The following is a 25641-nucleotide window of genomic DNA, read 5'->3' as shown; positions in this document are numbered from 1 at the left end:
CTTGTTCTTTTCCATCTTATAGCATCACCTAAGTTCACCAATCATCATTTCGACCAAAAAAAAAGTCCACCAATCATCAGTTGCGATATGCAATGAGCACTGCTGAAATGCTCCTCCTCTTCACAATTTTTAAGACCTGCCATATCTTCTAGATGTGAAAGTGAGGCAAGGATCATCTGCAGGCAAGGATCATCTGAGACTTACATTACTTCAGCAATTCCACTTTCTTTGAGTTTTGCATCATAATCATCAGCCACATGAAACCATCAAAGTTCGTGAGTGAATAATGAGATGACAAAGTAACATCTCAAGCATTTAGACCTGCCCAATTCTTGAAAGCAATCAGTGCCTCCGTTTTTCTGTAGTTTCTCTTTCTTAATTTGTTCACTTTGAGCTTCTTATGGTTCTCCATGAAAGCTTGCTTGTACCTCCACTTGTCCACAAAAATTTTCATCTCTTGAGATTTCTCCACCACTTGCATGACCGCATCAAAGAAGCCACCTTTAACCAGCGCATAAAGGAATGCATCAACCAAACTGTGGTCAAATTTAATCCCTTTCTCTATGTCAGCTGAAACAAACTTTCTTTTAATCTCATTCCACAGAAGCAAGACACTGAAGTATTTCTCCGCCGTTACATACCCGTTGATAAGGGATAAAAATGTTTGACAATTCGGTTCAAACTGCAAAAACACCATTCTTCTGAAAGTTCTCCTAGCATCTTCCAATCTTCCAGCTTTACAAAAGGCGTGGATTATAGAATTCCAGTCGTGAGTACCCACTTCAATCCGAGGATCCTCAACAACCTCATCTAAGAAGGCCGCCATCAACTCTGGCCGGTGATTTTCCATTAAGCCCGTCATTATAGTCAAGTAACTCCCTTTCAACTCTCTTATTCTAGCATCTCTCATATCTCTGAACAGTGAAAAAGCCGACTGAAAATCTTGGCTCGACATAGATGCTTCTATCAGGGTATCATAGGTCCCCATATCCAATTGAAGCCCCGAACTGCTGATGTCCTCGACCAACTGAGTAGCCTCAGCTGTTCTATGCTCTTTGCAGTAAGACCTGAGGATTGGCACATAGACCCCAAGCCCTACAGAACCACCTTGAATGTTAATTTCATCAACAATACTGTGTGCCTTATCTGACAGCCCAAGATTAACGCAAGCATTAACTATGCCATACCCAACTGAACGATCGACCTCAATTTCAGCAGCCTCCAACTTTTGAGCTTCGATGATCAAATGTGCTAATTCTTTGCTACTACCATTCTTGAGAAAACCTTTAACTATTTCAGAGAAAGTCTCCTCACCAAATTTTGCATCTTCCCCACTGCTCTCTCCCAGACTCCGCAGAACAGTTCCCACAACAGATTCAAAGTCACCCACTTTAACATACCCGCTAATCAGATTACTGTAAAACACCCTTTTATTCAAAAGACCAAACCCACCCATCAAATTCTCTAACTCTGATATCTTTCCCTCAAGCCCCTTGATGGCATACAAGTAAGCCAGAAACCCAAAGCTCGACTCATCGGGCCTCACCCCCAAAATTGACATAGTCTCCACCACCTTTTCCGCATCAGTCACCGACTGGAGGTGCCGGCAGCACCCCTCCAATGCCGCATTACAAGCGGCTAAGTCGGGCCTCATAAAATCCAGTTTCTCATCCAAAGCAACCCGATAACTCTCCTTGAAAACCCGCAGAAACCCAACAAACTGACCATTCTCCCTACATATCTCAACAAGCAGATTGCCCCAAAGCTCAAAGGGCATGAAGTACCTGTTCTTGAACATGCTCCTGACCAGAGCAAAGGCCGGGGCCGCCGCTCCGGCCCGTCTCATGGACTCCAGCAGCGCCGAGACGGTTCCGAACTCGACCAATCCAGGATCTTTCTCGATGAAGTAGACGGCGGAGGCGAAAGCCCTCTTGAGATTGTGGGTGTCGGCGAAAGAGGACAAGTGGGCGATGAGGGAGTTGGCGAGGGGCTTGCTGGGGAAGGAAGAGTGGGAGGTGAGAGCCTTGAAGGCCTTCCAGGCGTCATCGGTGTTGTGGACAAGGACGGACTTGTGGAGGGCGGACTCGAGGGAGGTTTTCAGTTCTTGGGTCAAGGTCTGCGGCGGCGATGGCGGCGGTTGCGGCGGAGGAGATGAAGGGGTATTTTTGGGGTGGGAGAATAAGGAAGGCTGGAGGAAGGAATAGAGAGATGGGGTCTCAGCTTCAGAAGAGGAGGAGAAGGACAAGATGAGTCCGCGTTGTTGGAGATTCAGATTCAGAGCTCTTTTCCACATTTTCTGCTCATTGAGAACGATCTAAGAGCAGGGGCAGCACATAGTTAGGCTGTTTGCGCCTTATTGCCTCTCTCCCGGAGTTGCAGAAAAATGCCAAGTACAGAATGGGGCATGCCGAGGATGCACACGGTAACTCTTCTGAAAGCAAATTTTTACTTCAGAACGACTTTTAGAACAGAAATTTATTTTATAACGTAATTTCTGAAATAAAAATTTATTTGATAAAAAAATTTACTTCTAAAGTGAATTTTCACTTTTAAAGTTGTCTTTTTTCCAATTTGAGAAGTTAAAAAAAAAATTACTTATCAACTTAAGAAATATTTCTCACCTCGCCATTTTTTCATTACACCTCACTTTTTTTTCGACCAAGCCTACCTCTGTCCACCTCCACCATCGCTAGTGACCATCTCTACCAACAACCGACCGTTGCTGCCACCGACCATCGTCAACATGCACCGGCCACCGTCCATCGCCGCACGCGACCATCATCGACATGCACCGGCCAACGTCCATCGCCGCACGCGACCACCGTCGACCATCATTCGCCACCCCCTACCGCGCACCTCCATCACCCACTACTTGAGATTGCCGCCACCCACCGATTGCCCCTTGAGCCCAACCTCCGCCCTCGGTTGACCACTACCCATGACCACCGCCGCCCACCGACCGTCCCCCACTGGTAACCACCGCCCATCGCCACTAGCGGCTACCGGCCCCGCCGACCTGTGCCGGCCACCGCCAACCGCCGACCGCCGCTAGTTGCCGCCCATCACAAGCAGGCACCAACCATCGACCACTGCGGTGCTTGCCGCCGCGGTCTACCGCCCACCTCCACCAATAGCCGTAGTAAAAAATAAATAATATTTTTTTAATTTTTTAAAAAGTAAATATTTTTTAAATAAAAATTATTTTTTAAAGAAATTTAAAAAGTTTAAAAATGAAGTAGAAATTTTTCAGCTGTCGACAATAAATTACGATAGAAGATTTTGTGTTAATAATATTTTAGAAGTATAAATTTTCAACCGTTACCAACCGTTACCAAACGAATTTCTCTAATCAAATAAACTTTTGGAGCAGAAGGAGAAAAATAAGTTTCTGCTTTTGAGGAGAAGTAGAAAAATTAACTTTTGACTAGAACTTGATTTCTAAAGCAAAAGTGTTGTCATGTGCACCTTGAATCGATGAGGCCCTAAATGCTACGTGCAAGAAAGCATGTGAAAAATCACAATTAACAATATTACGGTATTTATTTACTATTTCGTTTTTGAATTTTATTCTTGTAGTTCTTCCATTACGATCCGAGTTGAATGCGCTTGATTCGGCCTCCAAAGATCTTAGGGAAACGCCAAGGTGTTTGACGAGTTTTTTCAAATGTTAATACCACGGAAAATCCTAAACCGGTACACTTGTGGCAAATTTACCAAAAACTATTTTTTTTATCACGAAAAATTTCAAAATGGTACGGTTATGATAAATTTACCTCAAACTGGTACACTTATGATAACTTACCCTCCATTAGTTTTCGTTAAATTTAATCATCAAATTGTTGAGTTAGATGGCACATGGTAGTTCATGGGTGTATCACTTCGGGATTTTTACCCTCCGTTTGTCATAAGTGTATCAATTTGAGATTTTTCATGTTATTAGTCCAATTTAACAAATGGTAAATTTGTCACAAATGTACCAATTTGAGATTTTTCTTGGTTAAAAAATTAGTTTGGGGTAAATTTATCATATATGTACCGGTTTATGATTTTTTATGGTCAAAAAAATAGTTTAGGGTAAATTTATCATAAATACATCAGTTTGAGGTTTTTCGTGATTAAAAAAAAGTTTGGAATAAATTTGTCATAGGTGTATCGGTTTGGGGTTTTTCGTGAAATTAACCATTTTTTCAATGATCATTTGGCCAAATGCCGGTCTTGGAAAATTGAAAGCTCAATATTGAAAGGGACCAATACTAAGCATTTAGCATTTAGTCAAATATTGGCCTAGGATTTTTTCTTTTGAAACTACCATTACCAATTTTTCCAAGTTAAGATTTTGCCCTCGTCTTCTTTGCTACATTATTATTTTTTATTAAAAAAGAGCTCAAACCCTAGGACCAAGGCCGGCGAGCCAACTTTGATTTTCCTTTTTCTTATTTTTTTATTATTTAAATAAAGACATATTGTAGCAAAGCTCATTTGTAATTTTTTTTTTTTAACCAAACACTAGTCATCTCAAAGTTATTTTTCAAAGAATTTTTATCAAACGCTATTTATATTTAAAGCTGCGTATTTCCAATTAGGCACTTCAAATATCAGTTATTTCGCTCAATATCCGAGCCATTTCACCATCTTCCATAAATAACATTCGTCTTCTAATTCAATTTTTTTTTTGGCTCAAATCCAGATTTCAGTTTTAATTATTAAAAAAAAGGATTTACGTGTAATAATGATATTATTCTGCGGCGCGGTTATTCACGAAGAAAACATAATAAGGAAAATGCAATTTCTCCGCTTAAGCAAGAGGGAGACAGAGAAGAAAACATAAAATCTCTCCGAAGTGGACGAGGTCACAGAAAGTGAAACCAAGTGAACAATTGACTCTGAGAGCAGACGCGCATGTTGCGAGTCCCCGCTGAACCGAAAAAACAAACGACGGTGAAGTGAATCTGGTCCGATCGTCGTCTGTTCATGGAAGATTCAACCGCAAGGGAGCTGATCGCGTCGTTGGATGGTGATTCTGGAGACGGGACTTTGATATTAGAAGAATGGAATGGCTCGTCTTCTTCAAAGCTTTCGAGAACCGCCATCATCACTGCTGCTCCTTCTCTTTCCATACAAAGGTCGTTTTTTTTTTTCCACTATTTCACTCTCTACCGCTACATGTTAATAGCTCGAGTTCGTGTTTACCTGACCCAAAGCTGGTTTTTCTTTTACCCACAGATCGGGCAATCGATTCGGCCATGTCTGGAGACGTGTTCTTGAAGCATTTGTCCCTGAGGTTGCTAGCCATCATGTTTTAAGTCCCTATGATTTCTTATTCTCTATTTGTGTTTTTCGAATGATTGATTGACTGTCTTGGGTTTGTTGTTTGTTGATCTCTCGTGCTAGTTTCTGAGGAAAAATTTGATCTTTTTGTGTTAAGTTATGGAGTTTCTGACATTCCCTTGCGATTTTTCATGGTGCTTTATATGAATGCAGGGCTTTCCTAGCAGTGTAACCCCTGATTATGTCCCTTTCCAAGTTTGGGATTCATTGCAGGTGCGTTGAACTTTTCAATTAGTTGGCGTAATCCAATCAATCTGACTGGCTCTATCAATCTATTAGTACTAGAATTAATTGCTTTGGTTCCCTCTGTAGGGCCTTTCGACCTACATAAGGACCATGCTTTCCACTCAGGTGAGGCTCACTTCACATTAAAGTGGTTTGAAAATCTACTGGTAATGCTATGAATCTGATTGCTTTGCGTTTTAATCACTTTCAAGGCTCTTCTGAGTGCCATTGGAGTTGGCGAAAAATCAGCGACTGTTCTAGGTGCGACATTCCAGGTACTTCTAGCGCCAGCCTTGTGCTTTCCTTTTCTTGGCCTAAGTTAACTGATGGCTAACTAGTTAACTATGTAATTTTGTCACAGTGGTTTTTGAGGGATTTAACTGGCATGGTTGGAGGCATTTTATTCACATTCTACCAGGTGTGCATTGATATCTTCTGCATAATGTCAACTGTTCATTCTTCAGATGAATGGTCTTGCAAAGACAATATGGTTGTTGCTGGGCACATATTTTTTTTTTTGTTCTTTCTGACTCTAGGTGACTTGATATGTGCTCCCTCAGAATGTGAGCTTTATTATTTGCATAGACTTCTTGATTGATGTTAGAGCTGGTAAATTAAGCGGTTGAGATGCTGCATACTCAGGGTTCAAATTTGGATAGCAATGCCAAAAAGTGGCGTTTGGTTGCCGACCTCATGAATGATCTTGGTACGTCTTGAACTGCCAGTCTGTTGCCTTACATATTATGTTCTTACGGGTGTACCCTTTTTATTATACCTTTTATCTCATTTATCATGTCAACATACAAAGAACATTCTTCAGAATTTTTGTGTGCTTTTACTGCCTTTTATAACTTAAATCTCTTGAATATGAGTAACGTCCATCCAAGACTCCTGATTGCCAATTTGTATGTAACTTATGGGAGAAAATTGATTATTTGACAAACTCAGTTTTCACCTCCAAAGAACAAGATATCTTTCTCATTTGAACTAATAATATAATTACCTAGGTCAGTTTAGCAGGGTATTCCTTCTTTCCTTTACTTCTGTGATCTTCTTTCATTGCATATAAAACTATAGTGAGATAATTACTTGTCTACTGCTATATGACATGAAGTCGCACTCCATTATGGGAGGAGAGATGCTTTTTTGGCAGATATTTGAAGAAGGAAAAATGGTCACTAGATGCTGTCATGTTGGTTGCAGGGATGTTGATGGACCTTGTCTCCCCATTGTGTCCTTCAGCATTTGTTTTTGTTGTTTGCTTAGGAAGCCTTTCGAGATCTTTCAGTAAGTGCTTTGTTCCTTCAACAAACTATTGTTTGACTACCTCTGTGAGATAAGTTCTGTTTTGCCATGTGACATAAGCTGCTGAAATTGCCGGGTTTGATGTAACACTAACTATCCATGAGACTGTAAAACAAACTATCGCTTACCAAGTTATCGATTTTGCTTTCCCTTTTTTTGGGAGGTTAAAATATGGCCGTTAGAACGTCTAGTTGCAGAACAATGGGGTATTGTCGTCCTGATGAGCATATTCCTCATTATTCCTGATTAGCTGGTGTTGCTAGTGGAGCAACTAGAGCTGCTTTGACTCAGCATTTTGCCCTTCAGAATAATGCAGCGGATATATCTGCGAAGGTACTGTGTGGATATTAGGTATGCTGCTACACTATCGCGTGCCATTTCCATGTGCTAGTGTCATTAATTAATCAGTGTGCTGGGTGTGTGTCCATACAGGAGGGAAGTCAGGAGACTGTTGCTACAATGATTGGCATGGCATTGGGGATGCTTCTTGCACGCATTACGATCGGACATCCTCTATTTATTTGGTTTTCTTTTCTCTCACTTACCATTTTCCACATGTATGGTAAGTTTGCTTGCTTTCTCTATCAATCTGGCGTTCACGTTTCTTGTTTCCCTCTGCGAAGTTGATTCCACATTTGGATGAGAGAACCAGAATCTGTTTAGTTTGAGTACTACCTAGGAGCTTAATCTAAATCTCTCTGTCAACACAGTATCACACGATGTTGATGATAGCAACTCTCTTTTATACAGCAGAACATGGATTTGGAAAGATATGCACAATAATTGGGCTGACCAAAAGAAAGCGCTCTGTTGGCATGCCTATAACTTTTGGTGCCAATTGCTGGCAGAACTAAAACAAGGGGCGGTGATTTTGTCCAGTTTCTAAAAAAAATATCATTTCTGGTCATACAAGTGGTTCTTATTCATTTGTGAAGCTCTATCATTGTTCTAGATCTATGGGAAATCACTTCTTTTCTATTAAAGAATTCTAAGATATAATTTTCATGACTTCTGATACTTAATCATTTAGTTTAAACAGCAAAAGTTAACCAGTGATTTTTTTTCCCCACTAATCTGGCAGTCCTACTTTTATTTTACTTATGTGCAGCAAATTACAAGGCTGTTCAGTGCCTTGCACTGACTTCGTTAAATGTCGAAAGGAGTTCAATCGTTTTGCAGCATTTCATGGAAACTGGGCAAGGTATGCCGGTGCAAGTGCTATGATTGTGTTTCAATTATATGGAGACATTTGATTTGCCTGTTCCATAAAGCATCTCATTTTCTTCACCTTGGATTCCTTGATTTTGAACATAGTCTTTCTGCCTTCGAGTTTAACATAATAGTATTGATACTGTGAGTTACTTCTCTTTATGGATTTGATTGTCTTTCTCCCTTCAAGTAGGGTTTTTAATTCCTCACGTGACTTTGTGGCAGTCCCCTCCCCAGCACAGGTTTCCAAACTGGAGCATATTTTGCCTACCTGGATGTCTTCATGGGGCTTGAAGAAAGTGAAGTTGTTGCATACACGAATAAAATTGGGTGCGAGAGTATCCTCTCTTGGGCAGGAGGAGATGTGAGTATGGATTGATTAGTGGAACTTATTGAATTGAACTTAGTAATTAATCCCAACTTAAGGTAGAGATCTCTCCAATAGAGATGAACATTTTTTAAAGTGGTTGATGGTGGATTTAACTGCTTAAAATTTAGAATTTTTTTGCAAAAGGTAAATAACCGTCCTAATTGCTCTTGATATTTATCTTAACTTTATCAAATCCTATAACATGGCTTGATTAACCTCCCAAAAAAGTGCTTGGTTGAAATGTTATTTCAGATAAGTCGCATTGGTGCCTATGAAACTGTTTCATGCTCTTTACATTCTTGAGCAGGATGATCCTTCTGCAGACAGCAAAATCTCATGCTTACAAAGGTGTGTCTCTTTCTAATTTTTGCTTGTGGATTTGTCTTCTGTAAAGAAATTACTTTTATCTCTTTACCTTTTGATTGTATAGGGAAGTACTTGATAGTTGAAAGGAACAAAGACATCAGCATTGTCATGCATAAAAGTGCGACAGCTGCTGATGTCTTGCAGTCATTTATTCATGCACTTGTGGAGGCATACCAAATAAATGATGATTCTGCGCATTCAGAAAGCCAGACATGGATGGATAAAAATTACGAAGTATTTCTTCTGAAGGTACTGCCCAACTCAAATTAGTTTATATGTCAAATCTCCGTTTTGGATGGAATAAGAGAAACCATTGTTAGAAAAGTCAGATAATCTTTTGCGTGTGTCCGTTTTCACGAAGCATCACGTACTTGCTCTTTGCCGTCTCATCTCCTTATAATTGTTGGCATAAGATTCAATGCCAAACCTAAGGAGAAACGGTCGGGTTATGTGACTGCCGACCGGATCTAACCTAGAGCCCCGCATGTCGTAGGTTTAAGCGATTTTTCACCTTACACTGCGAAGTTGGCAAACGCAAATAGTTCTAGCTGAATGGATAGAACAAGCACTCTTAGCCTCTTACTGATAAAGAACAATTGCTTACGTGCAGACCATAGTGTTTGTGTGGGATGATATATTGTATGAGCAGTTTGTTTTCGTTTTCTGTTTTTGTTTTCGGAAAGAACACTCGTGTTTCTCATCTTCCCCTAATTCATTTTGCAGTTGAAGTCATTGGGATGGAAAACAGAACGCCTTTTAACACCATCAATTATCTGGAGGGCTGAGTGGATTTATAGTTCTGTCGATAAGAAAACTAGCTAGGTTCTTTCATCTGTCAGCTATTGCAACAAACAATGAAAGGGAGAAATCGTTTAATGCTTGTTGGGCACCGGCATGCTTGTCAGGGAGCACAGAACTATGGAGCTGATGCATCGATTTGAATTACTTCCCATGCTTTAATGTATCTACCACTAATGAGGTATCAAACATATTTGGGTTCAATCATCCTGGTGCAAATATCAAACTCTCCATGATATTCATAGTTTTTTTTTTTTTTTTTTGTCTGTCCTACTCTAACTCTCCTCTCTCTCTCTCTCTCTCTCTCTCTCTCTCTCTCTCTCTCTCTCTTAGACTTCTGCTCTGCCTCTTTGCAGAGCATGGGAGTTGAACTTCATACTTGAAACTAAATGTCCCCCCCTCACCTAATATCCTTACTATGAGGCCGCGTGCTCAATGGGCTAGACCATCAACCTTATAGGAGTTGAAATTTTGCATCTTTTTTAGTGCTGAGTTGAAAGTTCGTGACCATGCATTGCTTCGTGTTTCTCCCTTTGGTCTCGACGAACCAAAAGCAAAGTTTGGCTGGTTTTTGTGTAGTTCTTCCTTTCAGGCCTACATCTGCTTCTGGATAATTTTTTCATACCTGTCCCCTCATTTTGTGGAAGGGACCCTCCATGTATTCTACTTTAGATGCATCTCCAATCACGTGAGGGATGTTCGGACAAAAGTATCGGTGAAATAAATTGCTTGTTTACAGGAAACTAATTGATAATGGTTTCATATGCAAGAGAAGGAGCTGCATGGAATGGCCTTGCCCTCTAATTCCTGGACAGCCATTGGTTGTTTGATTATATCTTGACATCTCTCTGTGAACGTTTCTTTTTCATCCTTTATTACAAAAGCTAATTTGACGTTGACCACTGGAATTTGCTATCATGAAACGGACCAAACCAAGTCGGTCTCCTGGAATTCCAGAATTTTGACAAACTTCTTGATGATTTAGTTTTCGAGACTCAATTTTCACACAGCATATGATCCTTACAGAAAGAATTCCCTAGATGAGGCTTATTTAGCTTGAAATGGATATCCACTTTAAGAAAAGGTGTGTCGAAGACGGTCGAAATGATTTTGTAGCTGTCCTAAGTTTAGAGCACATAAGTACACCAGGTCTAAGAACTCTCTAGGACTATGGTTAGCAGCTGTCCTAAGTTGAGAGCACATAAGTACACCAGTTCTAAGAACTCTCTGGGACTATGGTTAGCGCGAAATATGGATGAATTGACTTTTAACTAGACAGACAAGGAGTACTTCCCAGTAAACAGTGGAGACAACAAATCTGAGCTGCCAGGATTCCCACTGGCAATTTTTCTTCTTTCCCCATGTTGCAGTGTCGACAACTATTGAAAGCAATCTAGATACATTTGATTCGACTGACATGACCAAGGGAAAGAAATACAAAGCACTACTAATCCAAACTGTGTTCCAAAGCAAAAGAACTGAACCGACGGTCCATGACTAATACATCCTTGTCCCGTTTGTCGAGAGAAGAAGTTTAATTCCATATTGTGGACATTCACTTCCCCTTCCTAATCAATATGGATCAAGCCACTGTCCTGGTATCTACTTGCAGTTTCTTTCCGACCCGGATTGCTTTGAGCCGCCACCTCTTACCAAGACCGATCGACAAGTGATTGATTACTAACTTCCTTTGGCTTTCTTACAATTGCTACATCCGGGCACCCGGCCTTTTCATTTACGGTGCCCCGATGAGGCCATTAGGACTCCAACAGCCGCAATGAACATAAAAAGCATGCCGAAAAGTAAAACATAGGTTCTCCTCGATGATCTGCGGTATTCTCCAAAAATGAGTACGCCCCAGAAGGTGCTCACAAGTGGAAGCGCCTGCATAATGCAACAGATTATAAGTTAGAAAAAGAAAGAAAAGTCATAGCATAAAAATGTCATGGATTGTGTTTTTGACAGATTGACAGAATAGGATTCAGGTTTCATTGTCAGTTCACGCCACAAAAACTGGAAGAAGTCTTGTCCTTTAGTCCCATGCTCTCATGCATTATTGATAAAGACGCAAACAAAAAGAAGCCGGAAATGATTTTGAAATTAAAAACTGAATGGAGACTTGGTTCTCAGTTCGGTTCAATTCTTTAACAGTTTGGCCATGGACCGAAAAGTTAAACTCTCAACTCAAGTCAATTCATTCATCAGACGGATCCTTTGGTGCCCTCTAGCTTGGTCAACTAACCTGAACAGCATCTGCTGCTGCATAGCCTGCGGCTTGACCGCCCATAAACTGCAGACCATTCCCAAATCCACACAGAAATCCTGCCAAGAGAGCCCACCCTCTGCCGTTCCAATCGTTCAAATAAGCCTTGAATGATGTTTTGGGCAGATTGAGCACCGGCCGGTAAAGGAAGGTGACATTTAGAATGACGGCCACGACGAAGCACGATACAGAGAAATAGAAGAATGCTGTATACACAGACAAGTGAGGAACCCCTTTCTTCAGCGTGTCCCACTGGTCGTTTGTCGCCAAATTAAATGCCGGTGAGAAAAGAGAGAAGCAAAATCCAGCAAAGAAAGTTATGCTCAGTCCGAGTACGGCACTTCTTCCAAAGACCTACAAGAATAATAAATATGCATTTCATTCATAGAAACGGAGAAACAGCAATATACTCCAATGTCATGATGCTAAAGTTTTGGAAGATGACAAAGATTTTAAACAAATCTGTTCCACAAGCATGGTTGAAGTGGTTTCACGAGCCTTGATAGATCTTCTGTTCTCTACTTCGACCAGAAAGTCAGCAGTCCCTACTTTTGCCTTATCTGTGGATCCATTCCCGTTTTCTACATCTTTTGGCCCTGTAATGCAAACATCATTTAGTTAGGCTACAGATTTTCTAGCTCGTCGGATTAGAGAAGCGGTCATCACTCCAGAAAGTCTCTTACCTTCATTCGCAGTCATACCACTATGCGCATCAATGGTGCTGAGGAAGATGTAAAAACAATTGCATCATACATCATCTCTAAGTGAAAAGGCTATAACAGTGCTCCTACAAACTAAAGTAATCGACACGAGTAGAAGTTTCAAAATTAATATAATCTCCAAATGGAAAATCCCTTCCCCAGCAAAAGTTCACTTTTTCTGTTCTTTTTTCCTCTTGCATAAGTAGGCCAACCAGGGATTTCTTATATATTCCACAAATATAGGCTTTTATTTCCTTCTTTCAAATGAAAAGTGAGGGAGAAGAGCAAACATGTAGGAGAGATGGAGTAGTTTGAAAGAGAAAATAAAATAAATCCTCGTGTGGAAACTGCGTCAACTTTATAGTTAAAAGGTCGCGCTACCAAATGGTGATTAATCTTTCAGACTCCCAACAGTTATGACATAAAATTGATCATTCACACTCTTGAGTTTACTCATGTTCTTAATCCTTAAACAAGCAGATGTACCTAGCATCCACTTTGCCATTGGCAGGAAGATTGTTCAGCTTTATTTTATTATCAGCAGCATTTGATGTGTGAACAGCAGAGCCAAAACAAACTGCAATGAGGAAGCAACCAACTCCTGGGAAAAGAATCTCCGCTCTGTTTATTTTGTCATCCAGAAAGTAATTCAGGGTTGTGCCTGAGCAAAACAATAGGATAAAGGAAATCAGCATCATGTTAGTTGTGCCTCTATTCATGCAATTATGTATGCGTGAATTTTGGATTGATACTTCAAGGGCAAAATGTCTAAATTATTTGAAGCCTCGATAGATCCACTAGTTGAGGGTATTGAACCAAATTAATTCTTGCCAAATCAATTGATGAAGAAATCTTCGTAGAACTTCTTCGTCCATCGAGCATATCTCTATAGAACGACACATTCATCACTGGCACAAATACAAGTGAAGGGAGATGGAACATGAAGAGACCTATAACGACTGTTACGCTGGAAGTGACAACTTCTGTTACTGACAAACCAACAAAAGCCCATGCATACTGGGTTGCAAGATTCCCAAGGCTAAGGACAACACCACCTGTCATTGCAAATAGAACTGACGACCAATTATCCTGCATCAATCAAGTTATAGATATTAAAACTAGATGAAGTAACGTCGTCTTGGGAGGTCACATGCATGACAGTGTATACTGCTTCTCCACTCTTGATATGTCAGGAGATAGAAACGTAGTATGTATCCATGGTAGGGATGAGCAATATATAACAAAAGTTAGATTTCATGTGACATTTGGTGTGGCTAAAGTGAGGCTGCACCATCGAAATTCATATGGTTAGACTAAAACCATTTCAAGGATGATATCAAAATGAATTATACCCTAAATTAATCAGCAAATAGACTGCTTTGTCTCGGCATCTACTTAACCGGGCTTCTCTAGCTGTTATGTGATGCCAAGCGTTTGAAATAACATCCAAAGCATTACACCAACTTAGTACTTTGGCTGATGACCAGAAAGTGAAGTCAGATGACTTGTCCAAGCCGGACTCCTCTTATTCAAACTAAGATGCTACTTTCACAAGTGAAAGCAAGCTTTCTCCATCAATAAAGTGGAGAAATAGAACCAAAGTTTAAGCTAATTTTCAAAAGTACCACCAATCTGAACCAGACTTGCAATTATGCATCAACCACAACAAACTGCAAATATTAAGTACTTCTATTAATCAAGAAGCCTTACTTTAAATTTGATAATTTCAACAATAAGTAACGCTAACTGGTTCCGTATTAATTGAAGTACAAGACTTCCTTTTCCAGTTTGTCATTGTAATTGCAAAATATACAATGAGACTTCCATGTCCTTGAGTTGGTCGGGTAGAAATTATTGCCTACTCCCTTCGCATATGTGCTTCTACTTAAAGTTTTTCTTCTTTTTCCTTCTAGTATAAATTCCATCAATCTCGAATAATATAGGAAGTCAAAAAACTCACCTGGGAAAGTTGCTGCAAGAAATTCGGTGCCTCTGGTGTTCCTGCGTGGATCTCGCCAAATGTGAAAGCAATAATCACAGCAGCCAAGAGATTGGTGATCGTGTAATCAAGGTAAGTGTGCTGCGGAAGGCGGCCCCGCCTTTCGAGAAGAGTTAATATAGCAGGCCATGTACCCAGGAAGAAGAGGGAGAGCAACATGCACCCAATCGCGCCTCCTTTACTCTCCACCAGATACATTGTTGAAGAGCTCGCTTGCCCCTGGAAACAATTTCCTCTGTTGGACAAGCTATGGTGACTGAGGAGTTCCTTGAAACACCTGTTGGAAAAGCTGGCAAAAAGGGGAAATTGGTGGCTTTTCTTCTGGCCTTCTTCTTGTTTGTTCGCCAGAGGACTAGCTTTATAGGCCAGAAAAGAAAAGTCGATTCATTCAAGTTAGATTGTCCAAGACGTTGAGAAAGCTACTAGAAAAAACTTTTACAATTGAAGACTCTCAAACACGAACAGGTTAATATGAGTCAGGACAGACAGTTGCTAAATTACGATGCTCATTTAAAAATAGCATGCAGCGGTCAAATTAAGATTACAAGAAATAGACCGGAAGACAAAGTATCATGGGCCCACACGCATGCAATAGCAATTAGTCCAAAGTGTTGATTTCACTGGCCACACGTAATTGATATTTAATTAATCCTTTTTGGAGATCACATAAGACCTGCAAATAGCAGAAGCAGAGTATAGCAGACAAAGAGAAGCACGGAATTGACAGAGTCCAAATTGCTTAGTTCACTCATTCTCAAAGAGTCTTGCAAAGAAAAAACGAGAAAGAACTCGTCATTATCTCAATCGATCTCCAAACTCTTCCCCAACTAACACCGGCAGACGAAGAACAAAGAAGCGTTCAAGCATCCAACATCTGCGGAGCAGAAAATAGTAACAGTTTGACATTCAGAGAGAGGGATTAGGAACTAACCAGACGCAAGTGAGATCAAACTGCCAAACCACTTTCCGGGGAGACCCAACAAGCCAAAATCAAGAACCGAAGCACCGGAACAATCAAAGCCCGGAATCTTCCCGCCCAGCTCTCGGGATCCGCTAATGGCTTTGAAAGAAGTGGGGGAGAGATCCTCGAATGCCTCTGCTTAGCTGGATACAATTAAGCACTTCGTTGAAGAGGTATTTTCTTTTAGCTGAGGTCTGATACAATACCCGGCTAAGGAATCGTAAACAAGATTCTCTCTTGATTCAAAACGTGATCTTTCTTCGTTGTGGGGTGGTGCTCTGCTTCCCGACTTTCCACGCTGTTGACCGCCGCCAATGAAGGGAGGAGAGAGAGAGAGAGAGACTCGCCTTTCTAACGACTCCAGGGGGGGAGGGGGATTCGGTCAACGCATGGGATGGGGTTGCTTTCGAGCGGGGTTGAATCCTGAGCACCGGAGTGGGGACGATCTAACGACTTCCACGCATCGCCCGATTGGTTGGTCGTGATTAAAGCCGTTTTTTTTTTTTTTTTTTTGCCTCATCCGGCACAAACGTGGGATTTCACGCGACACTAGCGAACGATGGTACAAAGATTTACGGTTCCTCCTCTGCAGTCAGTTCAAGGACGGGGTTGATCGCTTTCTGTCTGCAGTGTTCCCAATCTCGTGGAGATCAATCGGGTGACAACGTCCTGCGGTTGGCGACGATCATAAGCACTCAGACAAGAAGGAGCTCCTGATTTCGTCAATTCTTAGTAATTGACCAACTGTAGAAGACATGGCTGGAAGCTACAGTTCCTTCCAAAGAATCCAATGAGAACTCAAGTCGAAGTCCAAGAGTGTCATCCAATCACCTGCTTTTTGCTCGTGCTGCTTGTTACTATACATAGGAAAAATACTCAACAGTGACGTTTCAACGGTGCCAAGAGCTTGTAATTTATTTCGGAATTTGTGAATTTTTCTTATTTGACATGTTATGATTTCTTCAAGAAAATTCCAAATAAGTGCTTCATTATTTTAAAGAATGACTTAATCAAGGGCATTTTTATCTTTTACTTTTTTGCTTTTTTTTTTCCTTTTTATCTTTATCTTTTTTTTCTCTTTTCTTTTTTTTTTTTTTCTTTCTTCACTCCCCAAGCCACCTATGGAGGTCACCGGACTCAGGCAAGGGCCGCCCTCTCTTGGACTTGGCGAGCGAGAGCCGTCCTCGCCGGATCTCGCGAGGGTCGCTCAACACGAGAGCCGTCAATATATTGGCCCATGGCCCAATCTCGGACTCATATTTTGTATAAATGGGTTATATATTGGTTGTAAGTTTTTAAATGGCCAAGTTAAAATGGGTACAAGAAGTTAAATTTGAATAAGATGTATCAAATATAGGTTACACAGTTGAACCCATTTTCGGCCTATCTAAAAAATTAAGTGGGTTGGACTTGGCTTGAGTCAGTGAACCTAAAGTAAATTAATTTATGTTTTTATTTTTTAAAGTAAAAGAAAGAAAGAAAAACAAAATAAAAAAATGTAAACACTATTCAAGAGGTGGAACACCGTCGCCGATCGCCGGAGAGAAAAAGGAAAATAAAATAAAAATAAAAAAGATACCTTTTCGAGTTTCAAAAGAATTCAAAACAATAATAAAAAAATTTCACTAAATTTGTATTGCATGAAAGTGTTTTAGCAATATCATTTTTTTTAATCAAATTACTAGAAACAAATATTCTACAATTTGATTAAACATAGAAGTGTTTAGTAATACGGGTCGGATATGTGTTATGTAGGGTATGGGTTGTTAAATTTATATTGCATGAAAATAGATCAAAACGGGTTAAATATGTCAATATAGATCGGACCAAACCAAACCCAACCCACCTGTTTGACACATTAACCCGACGCTGGTGAGAACGACCATCAGCTGAGGCCAACGATGGCTAAGGGAGGGGACAGGAAAAATAAAAAGAAAAATAAAAGGAAAAAAAAAAATAAAGGAAGAAAATGCCATTAGGTGAGGCATTTCTTTGAAACAATGTGGCACTTTAGGTTTGGGCCCTTATTTGAAATCTAGTCTATCTTCACGCCCTTGTTTGAGAAAAAATGAGGACACTTTATGCCCTTTATCTGAAAATTTCGCCATTTCTTTCTACGCATACTTTTTTATTAAATGGCACTCGTTAGATGTTTGACCCCCCAAAAAAAAAAAAAAAAAAAAAAAAAAGCTCGTTAGATGGGTACGACCGAAAAAGGAAAAATCGTTGGATGGGTTGATTGTAGCCACTCGTATCTGCCAGGCCCAGCCCATGAAACTGGACCAGAACCCTCAATCCTCACTATAAAACCAAAGATGAAGCGGATTAGGGTTTCTGCTCGCTCGGCATCTCCCTAGCTCCCACTCTGCTCGGGTCCATAGCGTTCCGCTCGCCGTCAGCGAAGATGGTAACGATCGCTCTCCATTTCTCTCTCTTTGCATACATGGGATAGCTGAAAGTGTGGTTCGTGTTCTGGGATTTCTGAGAAAACGGTGATAGGCGGATGTCTCTGTCGGCTTAACTCGTGCTCTGTTTTTTTCGCGTGTTTTTGGGTCCGTAGCCGTCGCACAAGTCGTTCATGATCAAGAAGAAGTTGGCGAAGAAGATGAGGCAGAACAGGCCCATTCCTCACTGGATCCGCATGAGGACCGACAACACCATCAGGTTCGATCTTGTCACCGTGACTTTTCATTCGTTTTCTTATCGTCAGTCGGCGTCATTAGAGAGTCGAGCAGTGATTAGAGCGGTTTCGGCTTCGATTCCAGGTACAACGCGAAGCGCAGGCACTGGCGCCGCACCAAGTTAGGATTTTGAGGTGGATTAGACGTAATTTGAGCTTCCCTTTTATGAAAAAGATGGAGATTTTTACTTCATTCGCAAGACTGTTGACGAGGGTTGTGTTTGATCTGGAGTTCAGTGGATGGAATTTACGTTTTTGAGCAAGTTGAATTGTAATGGCATTTCTTACATAATTGTCGACTGGGTTAAACTCTTTCGTTTATTTGATGTTGTTAGTGTTATTCCTGAGTCGTGTAGACATCTTCTTTGCCTGTCGTGAGTGGTGATAGTTCAGATGTGGATTTTTGTTTTGGTGCGCTTTTGGCTTTTGTTACCCCCTCATGGTTCGCTGCTGCTGTGTGCCCATTTCCGATGTTGAAACTATATAACAGCAGATCCAACCCTTCTTAATCTTATCATGTCCCTCGGCCTAAGTTTGGCAAAAATCAATTGGAAGTTAGATCCTTATTGTTGCGTCGTAATTTGCCTGCTATTGTCCTGGCACACCCACAAGAGTGGTGTGAATTATGATGGCTATAGTTGCACGGGCGGTGCCTCCGTGGACGTTATTCGTCTGTTAAGTAGGATAGCGTTTGGCTTTCGGCTTATGTTACCCCCCTCATGGTTCACTGCATCTGTGCCCATTTCCAATGTTGAAACTATATAACAGCAGATCCGACCCTTCTTAATCTTATCATGTCCCTTGGCCTAAGTTTAGCAAAAATCAATAGGAAAGTAGATCCTTATTGTTCCGTCGTAATTTGCCTACTATTATCCTGGCACACACCACAAGAGTGGTGTGAATTATGATGGCTGTAGTTGCACGGGCGGTGCCTCCGTGGACGTCATTCGTCTATTAAGTAGGACAGCGTTTGGCATTTGGCTTTTGTTACCCCCCATGGTTCACTGCTTCTGTGCCCATTTCCAATGTCGAAACTATATAACAGCAGATCCAACCCTTCTTAATCTTATCATGTCTCTCGGCCTAAGTTTTGCAAAAATCAATAGGAAAGTAGATCCTTATTGTTGCGTTGTAATTTGCCTGCTATTGTCTCGGCACACACCACAAGAGTGGTGTGAATTATGATGGCTGTAGTTGCATGGGCGGTTCCTTCGTGGATGTCATTCGTCTATTAAGAAGGACAGCGTTTGCTCTAAATGGCATTAGGTGGGGTGTGAATTCTTGTGCGTGCACCGGCACCGGTGCTCAGTGATCGGTCTCCTTCCTTATTCCTTGGGAAGGTAATTTGTTGAGTAGGACGAGGGATATGGTCATTCCCTCAATGCGACAGAGCAAGAGCTTGAGCGCACAGTGCATAGGGTGACCTGGTACAGGATTTTGGGGCTTTCTTCGCAACAAGGGACCATTTGCTTTAAGCGTTATCAAGTATACCGCTATGCCTTGGCTCAGCTATACTGCTACCAATACTTTGCATGGCAATGCGAACTGGCAAAGTGAGCGATTTTGATTCTTACACTCCTTGCTTCGATGTAGAGCATTTGTAACGGTTTGCTACGCTAGTTGCAATTTTGCTCACTTTATTTACTAGGGCTTGCGAATCGTCCACGTCAGTTAGAATCGATATAAAACACTTGCAATTTTTCATCTTTTCTCGTTCCAATTTTGGCTACAAGAGAAAGGTTAGCTTGTATTTGTAAGTGCGTGAGAAGTCTTAAAATTTGTTATGAAAGTGCAAATAATTTTTAAGGCTAATTAATTTAAGTTTTTAAGGAGACTAGAGCAGGCTACCATGAGCGGTTTAGCAAAAACAATTATGGGGTTTGAATTGATCCTTTTCCGAGAATTATTTTCAAAAAGCACAATTAAATCTTAAAATTTATCATGAAGCGCAATTAAGTCGAATTTTTTTTAAAGTACAATTAAATCTTAAAGCCTGTTAAATTGATCCAAACAAGTCTTTTCGCTTATTGCAATTTTTGAAAATTTTAGAGTTCGATTTTACTTTTATGACAAGTTTAAAGTTTGATTGCGTTTTTTGAAAGCTTTAAGAATAGATTACATTTTTATGGGAAGTTTTGAGATTCAATTGCACTTTTTGAAAGTTTTAGGACTTAATGTTCTTTCATGGCAAGTTTAAGATGCACTTATGCCCATCATTTAACATATGGGTTACACATGACCATGATAGTATCATTAACGGTATGTGCATATATTATTTGGTATTAATAAGACAATTATTATTACCTCCGAACCGGATTTGAGAAGCGGCAATGAATGGTCATCCAAAAAATTGCGCCCAGAAGCCCTCCAGGGTGGAGGCATGCATCATACAGAATCGAGCCCGGAATGGTTAATGCTGAACATTATCTGTCAGGTGTTTATAGGGATTGAAATTAAATGTGCACAACGCATGACTGAAAATGGCGTCTAAACCATCTTCCAGGAATCCTTAAAACAACCTTATGGTTCAAATTGCAAAAAGATTGCATTATCACTGTTAAGGTAATGACCACTACCAAATAACATAAGACACTCATTGTCTAACGAGCAGGCTTTCCAGAAGAAATTGCAACTGGAGCTTGTGTGTGCCAAACATTCATTAAGGACGTAACTTAAGGTTGACATTATTCACTCAACACCTTTCACATGCTCTCCGCAATGCGCTAACCTCACAGATAACACTTACGGAGAAAGTCACCAAGGAAATTCATTACTTGTGCAGTCACTGCGGTGAAAGCAAAGGAAATTGCAAACAATCAACCATTCTATCTAGTGCCAGTTTTGGAGATGGTACCACACTTCTCACACTCGCAATACCATATTTCCACAACTCAAAAGATATGACTGAAGCAAAACAGAACTAAATTAACAGAACAGCAGAAAGTTGGGCTGTTTTCATCGGCGCCTTAGGTGTCTGAGCAGCCATCTCTGGAGGCTACTCTAGATACCTCCTTAGACACATTCTGCAAGAAGTTCCCCAGCAACCTCTGGTCCAAAACCATATTCGGGACCTGCAGGCAGAGCCATTGGTAAAGCTCAGAGAGAGAGAGAGAGAGAGAGAGAGAGGGGAAGAGAGAGAGAACTTCATACCTTGTCCCCAAAGAAAATCTTGGTGTTACCAGCAATTGCCTCTATGAATTTCAGCTCAAGAAACTGAGGTGTGAGCTTCAACTTGTTTGCTTCAGCTTCCTTCAATAGACTGCGTCAAAAGCACATAACAGCAGTCAATTTCAATCTTTTACAATCAATAATCAACATGCCAATGAGAAAAAGGATAATCTCACCGATAGAAGTCAGCATCTGCCAGACTCTTCTCACGAGCCAGGTACATTTGGTTCTCTATTTCCTGCTGCCTTCTGGAACTGTCTTTCTCCATCAACTTCTGTTCCATGAGTATCTTGCTAACATTGGCGTTCTTTTCAGCTTCACTTATAGCCATCTTCTTCATTGTGTCTGCTTCTTTCTCAGAAACCTTTTGTTTCTCAATAGCAATTAAGACCTGTATAGAGCACCTTGGTCATGGACTTCTACTCATTCAACCAATGTAGACTTCCTAGGTGCCATAATTATTAATTCCTGTTTAGTAACAGCTTAGCAATCAAGATCTGTTATTTTAGGATCAGTGTACCTTTGTACGCTCCTCTTCCATCTGCTCAAAATTGCGCCTTATACTCTCAGGAATAGCAGGCTTAGTTACACGGACACTAATTATTTCAATGCCTGGAGCATATTTTGTGCAATCACCTTGAAGAGCATCTTTCATCTTTTCATCGATCTGGAAAGGTTTAACTCGACCTTAGTCAGTTGATCCATACTAATTTAAGCACACACATAGATGACATCTAGTAAACAATGGAAACTACATGACAAAGATCAGGAACGTCCTCTTCGTACAGTATAGCTGCAGGAAAAAGAAGGGAAATAGGATGCCCGGTCAAAAGGCCCAGGTGAAACCACTATGAGAAAAGAGCTAGTGTGCAGATGACAAGTCCCCGGGTAATTGCAAGTGCTCTGTCCACTACAGAGTCTAAATGCAGGATGCCTCGACAGTATCAAGGGTACCCAGTCAAAAGGCCTAGGTGATGACCCTACAAAGGAGCGAGCCCATGTGCAGGCGACATTTCACTTGGTAAATGTAATTGCTCTCTCCACTCCCATGTAAATGCAGGATGCCTCAATAGTATCCTCTTACCTGATCAAACACATCAATGTACACTTGCTGCAGGGAATGTGAACTGCAGAACTGATTGATTTCATGGTGGATCTTGTCATAAATCCACGTGTGGTCATATTGCACTCCATAATTGAGCAGTGTTTCATACACATAATCCTTGCGGAGGCGATTAACAACCTGTAATAGCCAATGCACAAGTTAGAAAAGAAATCATGGTACACACATAGAGTTAAATAATACAACTCAAAAGCCTTGCCTCTATTTTCTCAAAATTTATCATAACACCTCCTTTAGTCCCACATGGAATATCCCTCACCTGCATATGGGGAGCCAAAAAGGAAATGCAAGCTGAAATAAACATTACGTCGACAAGGAAATAAATAGCTAAATATAAGCAAACAGCCATACGCATGGAAACTGGAAGCACAACCTGATCTGTCTGTAGGGTCACTTGAACAGGCTCATACTGAGTTACTAAGGGCATCTTTAGATGAAAGCCTGAAAAATGAAAATCAGCACCGCAAGAATCCAATGAATCCTATGCCAGCAAGCAAAAATAGATAACCATTAGCCAAAAGTGGTGCAAAGCTGTACCTGGATCTGTAATCATTTTTAGTAGCGCACCACCTCTCCAATATACACCAACATGGCCTTCTGGCACTTGGTGAAGAATACTAAAGCTGTTTTTGATGGTTGAAGTTGATGGAATAAGGATCTGCAATGAAGTCATGATTCACTGTTAGTCTCTCAAGACCACCAATTTAAGTGCATCTTCTAGCTTGACAAAGCTTTATCGTTTTCAACATATCACAGTGACATGCGGCAATAGTGTCAATAAACTGAAACCAAAAGAGATTGAAAGTCCTGCTTCCACTTTCAACATGGAATGACAAAGGCTTCGCTTTTCAAATTTTTTTTATTTTTTTATTTTGCCTTCTGTTTTCATTTGGATGAAAATTAAAGGCTTCTTCGGACATGTTATGATACGAGCATACGCCATGCACCTAAGAACTACTTCTCCACAGCATGACACGATAAGAGGCTGCAGCACAACACTAATTTGGAAAGATTGGCTCAATTATAAACTTAGTTTCTCTAACATTCCTTCTCATTTATTATTCTAGTATATTCCTCATCTCATAGACGCAGAAAACAACAGAACCAGTCACCAAAAGCTTAAATATAGATGCGTAAACTTTGCCTTTGAATGCCTCAAATGCGAGAAATTCCAGTTTCCTGTGTGTAATGTCAACGCCGTGTATGATACATCAGAATGCCTCAAGAAATATGCAAAACTTGGCATATAACAGCATATCTTGAGAGTACTACTATTCTTTACAACATACTACTGCTGTGCAATAGAAAACACCTGTATGAACTTTCTATTCTTTCCCTTTTCTAACTTCTAATCTCTTCATCTTCTCTTATACTGGGACTTAGATGAAATGAGCCAGGTACATTAGGTTGAGACTGCATGGTGTAATTAGATTGAGACTAAACCCAAATCATGACGTCAATCAACAAGATACTCCCCAAAGAAGTCATAAACGAAGTGTAAGAACCATGAGACTCAGAAATAACACCACAGGTAACTATAGTAAACCCTAAGCCACCTAGCAGTCAACTAGAAACTTGGACATCCAAATCCAAGAAATGTGGCCAAGTGAGTCTCAAATTCCTCAGATGATCAGCGTCTCAAGCGTCATTTTAGTGGAATGTTCGGTCATTAGTGCAACGTTCTGTCACCGTCTTCAGCAATTAACCAAGAAAAGAGGCACGGCACTGTCAGTGACAGCAGTGAGAAACTCAAAAAGATTTCGATTATACACAAGTTACTCAACCCTCAGCCTTCCGCAACAAACAGAGACTCCTCAACGTGATCGACGAGGCAAGGGGGACCAGATTCGACCAGCAAATCTAGAGCAAGCAGGAAGTGAAATGACAAGAGCTAGAAACAAGCACACGGAATCACGGGAAGGATCAGAGAGGAACTACGCAGTGCAAATTTATGATCATGAACATGTTTGCGAAAAGGCCTGAAAGAAAGACCGAGCTAGGGATGATGGAACGTTTAAGTACAAAGAGCGCGATGACGACAAAGGAGAAGAGGACGGTGAGAAAGCCAGAGCCTTGGTCGGGAGGAGGGCGCTGTGGCGGCGGCGGCGGCGCCTGCGGCTGGGGTGGCGCCTGCGGCCGAGGGGGCGCGACCGGCGGGGACGGAGGGGTTCCATTCAGAGGGTCCATGGCGGTTGCGACTCAGCTTTAAACCGGGGCAACTTTCACTCTTTTGCTCTGAAAGCTAACCACTGGCAATGGTTCCCTCCGGTTCAAGGCAAGGGATATTTGTAAGCAACACGAGCTGAAAATTACAGGCAAAGGAAGCTAAGCCCGACCCGTGTTGAGGTTGATGTCCGGTATTCTGTTATCCAAGAGATTATGAGGCGGTTCAGAAAGGCCCCCTGCGACCGGACAGCAAGGGGGTCCCACTCCCCAGTGAGCGGGCGGGGGTTCGGGGGCCGCCTCGGCGGAGGTCGCAGGAGCAAGACTCCCGAGCCGCCATAGGCGTTTTATGTTCGATTATAAAAGGATTTCTATAGAAAAATTAAATATTTTAGGCTATGTGGGCAATTTTGTAATTTGTGTCATGTAGGGTTTCGCTATATATATTTAGGGCGAAACGGGTCTCTATGACATAGAGAGGGTGTGAGAAAGAGCGGTTATACACTTTTCTACGTTATTAGTGAAACAGATCTCATCTCCCCGTGGACGTAGGTAGGCGGAACATCTCCGCTACCGAACCACGTAAATTATTGTGTTGTGCTAATTTCCATTGATAGGATCGAATTTAGTTCTTGTGTTGTGTGAATTCCCATTGATAGGATCGAATTTAGATATTCGACAACCCGAGTCTATTGGGTCGCCCGAGAAGCACTTAGCGTAGAATAATCTGAGTTTCGTTTTTTCTCCGAAACCTCAGTGGAATCGAAGCACGATACATCACCAGAGGTTGCTTCTTTCGCAGCAAAGAGAAGCTTCCTCGTACAAAGCCCCGAAGACCCAAGGGCCAACTGCGAAAAAAGAAGGTCGTGGAAGTGAATTTCGTCGTAAAGGGATTGGCGAAACTTTGTTGACGCATCGAAGAAGTCTTCGTCAAAAATACTGTCAGCTCTTCGGATCAATTTCTTTGGGGGCTCGATCGGGA

General features: G+C 41.2%; 5 protein-coding genes across 9 annotated transcripts; 2 read left to right on the top strand and 3 right to left on the bottom strand.

The window, feature by feature from the left end:
* Positions 1–131: 131 nt before the first annotated feature.
* On the bottom strand, positions 132–2310 carry LOC115755794 (pentatricopeptide repeat-containing protein At1g69290). The gene has a single exon (XM_030695328.1). It carries the CDS (start codon positions 2291–2293, stop codon positions 308–310), a length of 1986 nt encoding a protein of 661 aa, XP_030551188.1. The 5' UTR covers positions 2294–2310; the 3' UTR covers positions 132–307.
* Positions 876–24756, bottom strand: LOC115755860 (erlin-2-B). Of its 2 annotated transcripts, none has more exons than XM_048281562.1 (11): positions 24446–24756; positions 23034–23159; positions 22870–22937; positions 22696–22755; positions 22458–22616; positions 21894–22040; positions 21550–21764; positions 21356–21464; positions 21020–21276; positions 1130–1133; positions 876–886 (listed from the first exon to the last, which is right to left on the bottom strand). In XM_048281562.1, exons 1-9 carry the CDS (start codon positions 24681–24683, stop codon positions 21172–21174), a joined length of 1227 nt encoding a protein of 408 aa, XP_048137519.1. In that variant the 5' UTR covers positions 24684–24756; the 3' UTR covers positions 876–886; positions 1130–1133; positions 21020–21171. The 2 variants fall into 2 exon arrangements, with proteins under 2 accessions (XP_048137519.1, XP_030551293.1); XM_030695433.2 differs by having other exon boundaries at positions 23034–23154; positions 24519–24754.
* Positions 4812–9808, top strand: LOC115755826 (protein root UVB sensitive 3). Its single transcript, XM_030695381.2, has 15 exons — positions 4812–5123; positions 5224–5281; positions 5482–5541; positions 5641–5679; positions 5766–5828; positions 5915–5971; positions 6196–6259; positions 6757–6840; positions 7109–7191; positions 7291–7420; positions 7967–8059; positions 8293–8431; positions 8745–8785; positions 8868–9052; positions 9527–9808. The coding sequence occupies exons 1-15, from the start codon at positions 4972–4974 to the stop codon at positions 9623–9625; spliced, it is 1347 nt and encodes a 448-aa protein (XP_030551241.1). The 5' UTR covers positions 4812–4971; the 3' UTR covers positions 9626–9808.
* Positions 10910–16242, bottom strand: LOC115755811 (ureide permease 1-like). Of its 4 annotated transcripts, XM_030695353.2 has the most exons (9): positions 15496–16241; positions 15265–15327; positions 14526–14917; positions 13516–13654; positions 13052–13226; positions 12548–12585; positions 12363–12460; positions 11844–12218; positions 10910–11485 (listed from the first exon to the last, which is right to left on the bottom strand). In XM_030695353.2, exons 2-9 carry the CDS (start codon positions 15314–15316, stop codon positions 11333–11335), a joined length of 1422 nt encoding a protein of 473 aa, XP_030551213.1. In that variant the 5' UTR covers positions 15317–15327; positions 15496–16241; the 3' UTR covers positions 10910–11332. The 4 variants fall into 4 exon arrangements, with proteins under 4 accessions (XP_030551213.1, XP_030551221.1, XP_030551230.1 ...); XM_030695361.2 differs by lacking the exon at positions 15265–15327 and having other exon boundaries at positions 14526–14783; positions 15496–16242; XM_030695370.2 differs by lacking the exon at positions 15265–15327 and having other exon boundaries at positions 14526–14916.
* Positions 17780–18526, top strand: LOC115755945 (60S ribosomal protein L39-1). The gene is made up of 3 exons (XM_030695574.2): positions 17780–17932; positions 18086–18189; positions 18291–18526. The coding sequence occupies exons 1-3, from the start codon at positions 17930–17932 to the stop codon at positions 18337–18339; spliced, it is 156 nt and encodes a 51-aa protein (XP_030551434.1). The 5' UTR covers positions 17780–17929; the 3' UTR covers positions 18340–18526.
* Positions 24757–25641: the final 885 nt, after the last annotated feature.

Source organism: Rhodamnia argentea, chromosome 6 (genome assembly GCF_020921035.1).
Source record: "Rhodamnia argentea isolate NSW1041297 chromosome 6, ASM2092103v1, whole genome shotgun sequence".
Taxonomy (NCBI): domain Eukaryota; kingdom Viridiplantae; phylum Streptophyta; class Magnoliopsida; order Myrtales; family Myrtaceae; genus Rhodamnia; species Rhodamnia argentea.
Note: the sequence above shows the minus strand (reverse complement) of the source record. Positions and strands in the feature narration are given on the sequence as shown.

Excerpts from the sequence above, each read along its gene's own strand:
- LOC115755860 (XM_048281562.1), bottom strand. The coding sequence starts at position 24,683 with ATGGACCCTCTGAATGGAACCCCTCCGTCCCCGCCGGTCGCGCCCCCT. Across the intron at positions 22,756-22,869 it reads TGACCCTACAGACAGATCAG|GTGAGGGATATTCCATGTGG; the intron begins GTTGTGCTTCCA and ends CCCCATATGCAG. Across the intron at positions 21,277-21,355 it reads AGATTTTCTTTGGGGACAAG|GTCCCGAATATGGTTTTGGA; the intron begins GTATGAAGTTCT and ends CTCTGCCTGCAG.
- LOC115755826 (XM_030695381.2), top strand. The coding sequence starts at position 4,972 with ATGGAAGATTCAACCGCAAGGGAGCTGATCGCGTCGTTGGATGGTGAT. Across the intron at positions 5,282-5,481 it reads TTGAAGCATTTGTCCCTGAG|GGCTTTCCTAGCAGTGTAAC; the intron begins GTTGCTAGCCAT and ends ATATGAATGCAG. Across the intron at positions 6,260-6,756 it reads CGACCTCATGAATGATCTTG|GGATGTTGATGGACCTTGTC; the intron begins GTACGTCTTGAA and ends TGTTGGTTGCAG.
- LOC115755811 (XM_030695353.2), bottom strand. The coding sequence starts at position 15,316 with ATGAGTGAACTAAGCAATTTGGACTCTGTCAATTCCGTGCTTCTCTTT. Across the intron at positions 14,918-15,264 it reads TTCCGTGCTTCTCTTTGTCT|GTCCTCTGGCGAACAAACAA; the intron begins GCTATACTCTGC and ends CCTATAAAGCTA. Across the intron at positions 12,461-12,547 it reads TGGTATGACTGCGAATGAAG|GGCCAAAAGATGTAGAAAAC; the intron begins GTAAGAGACTTT and ends TTTGCATTACAG.
- LOC115755794 (XM_030695328.1), bottom strand. The coding sequence starts at position 2,293 with ATGTGGAAAAGAGCTCTGAATCTGAATCTCCAACAACGCGGACTCATC.
- LOC115755945 (XM_030695574.2), top strand. Across the intron at positions 18,190-18,290 it reads AGGACCGACAACACCATCAG|GTACAACGCGAAGCGCAGGC; the intron begins GTTCGATCTTGT and ends CTTCGATTCCAG.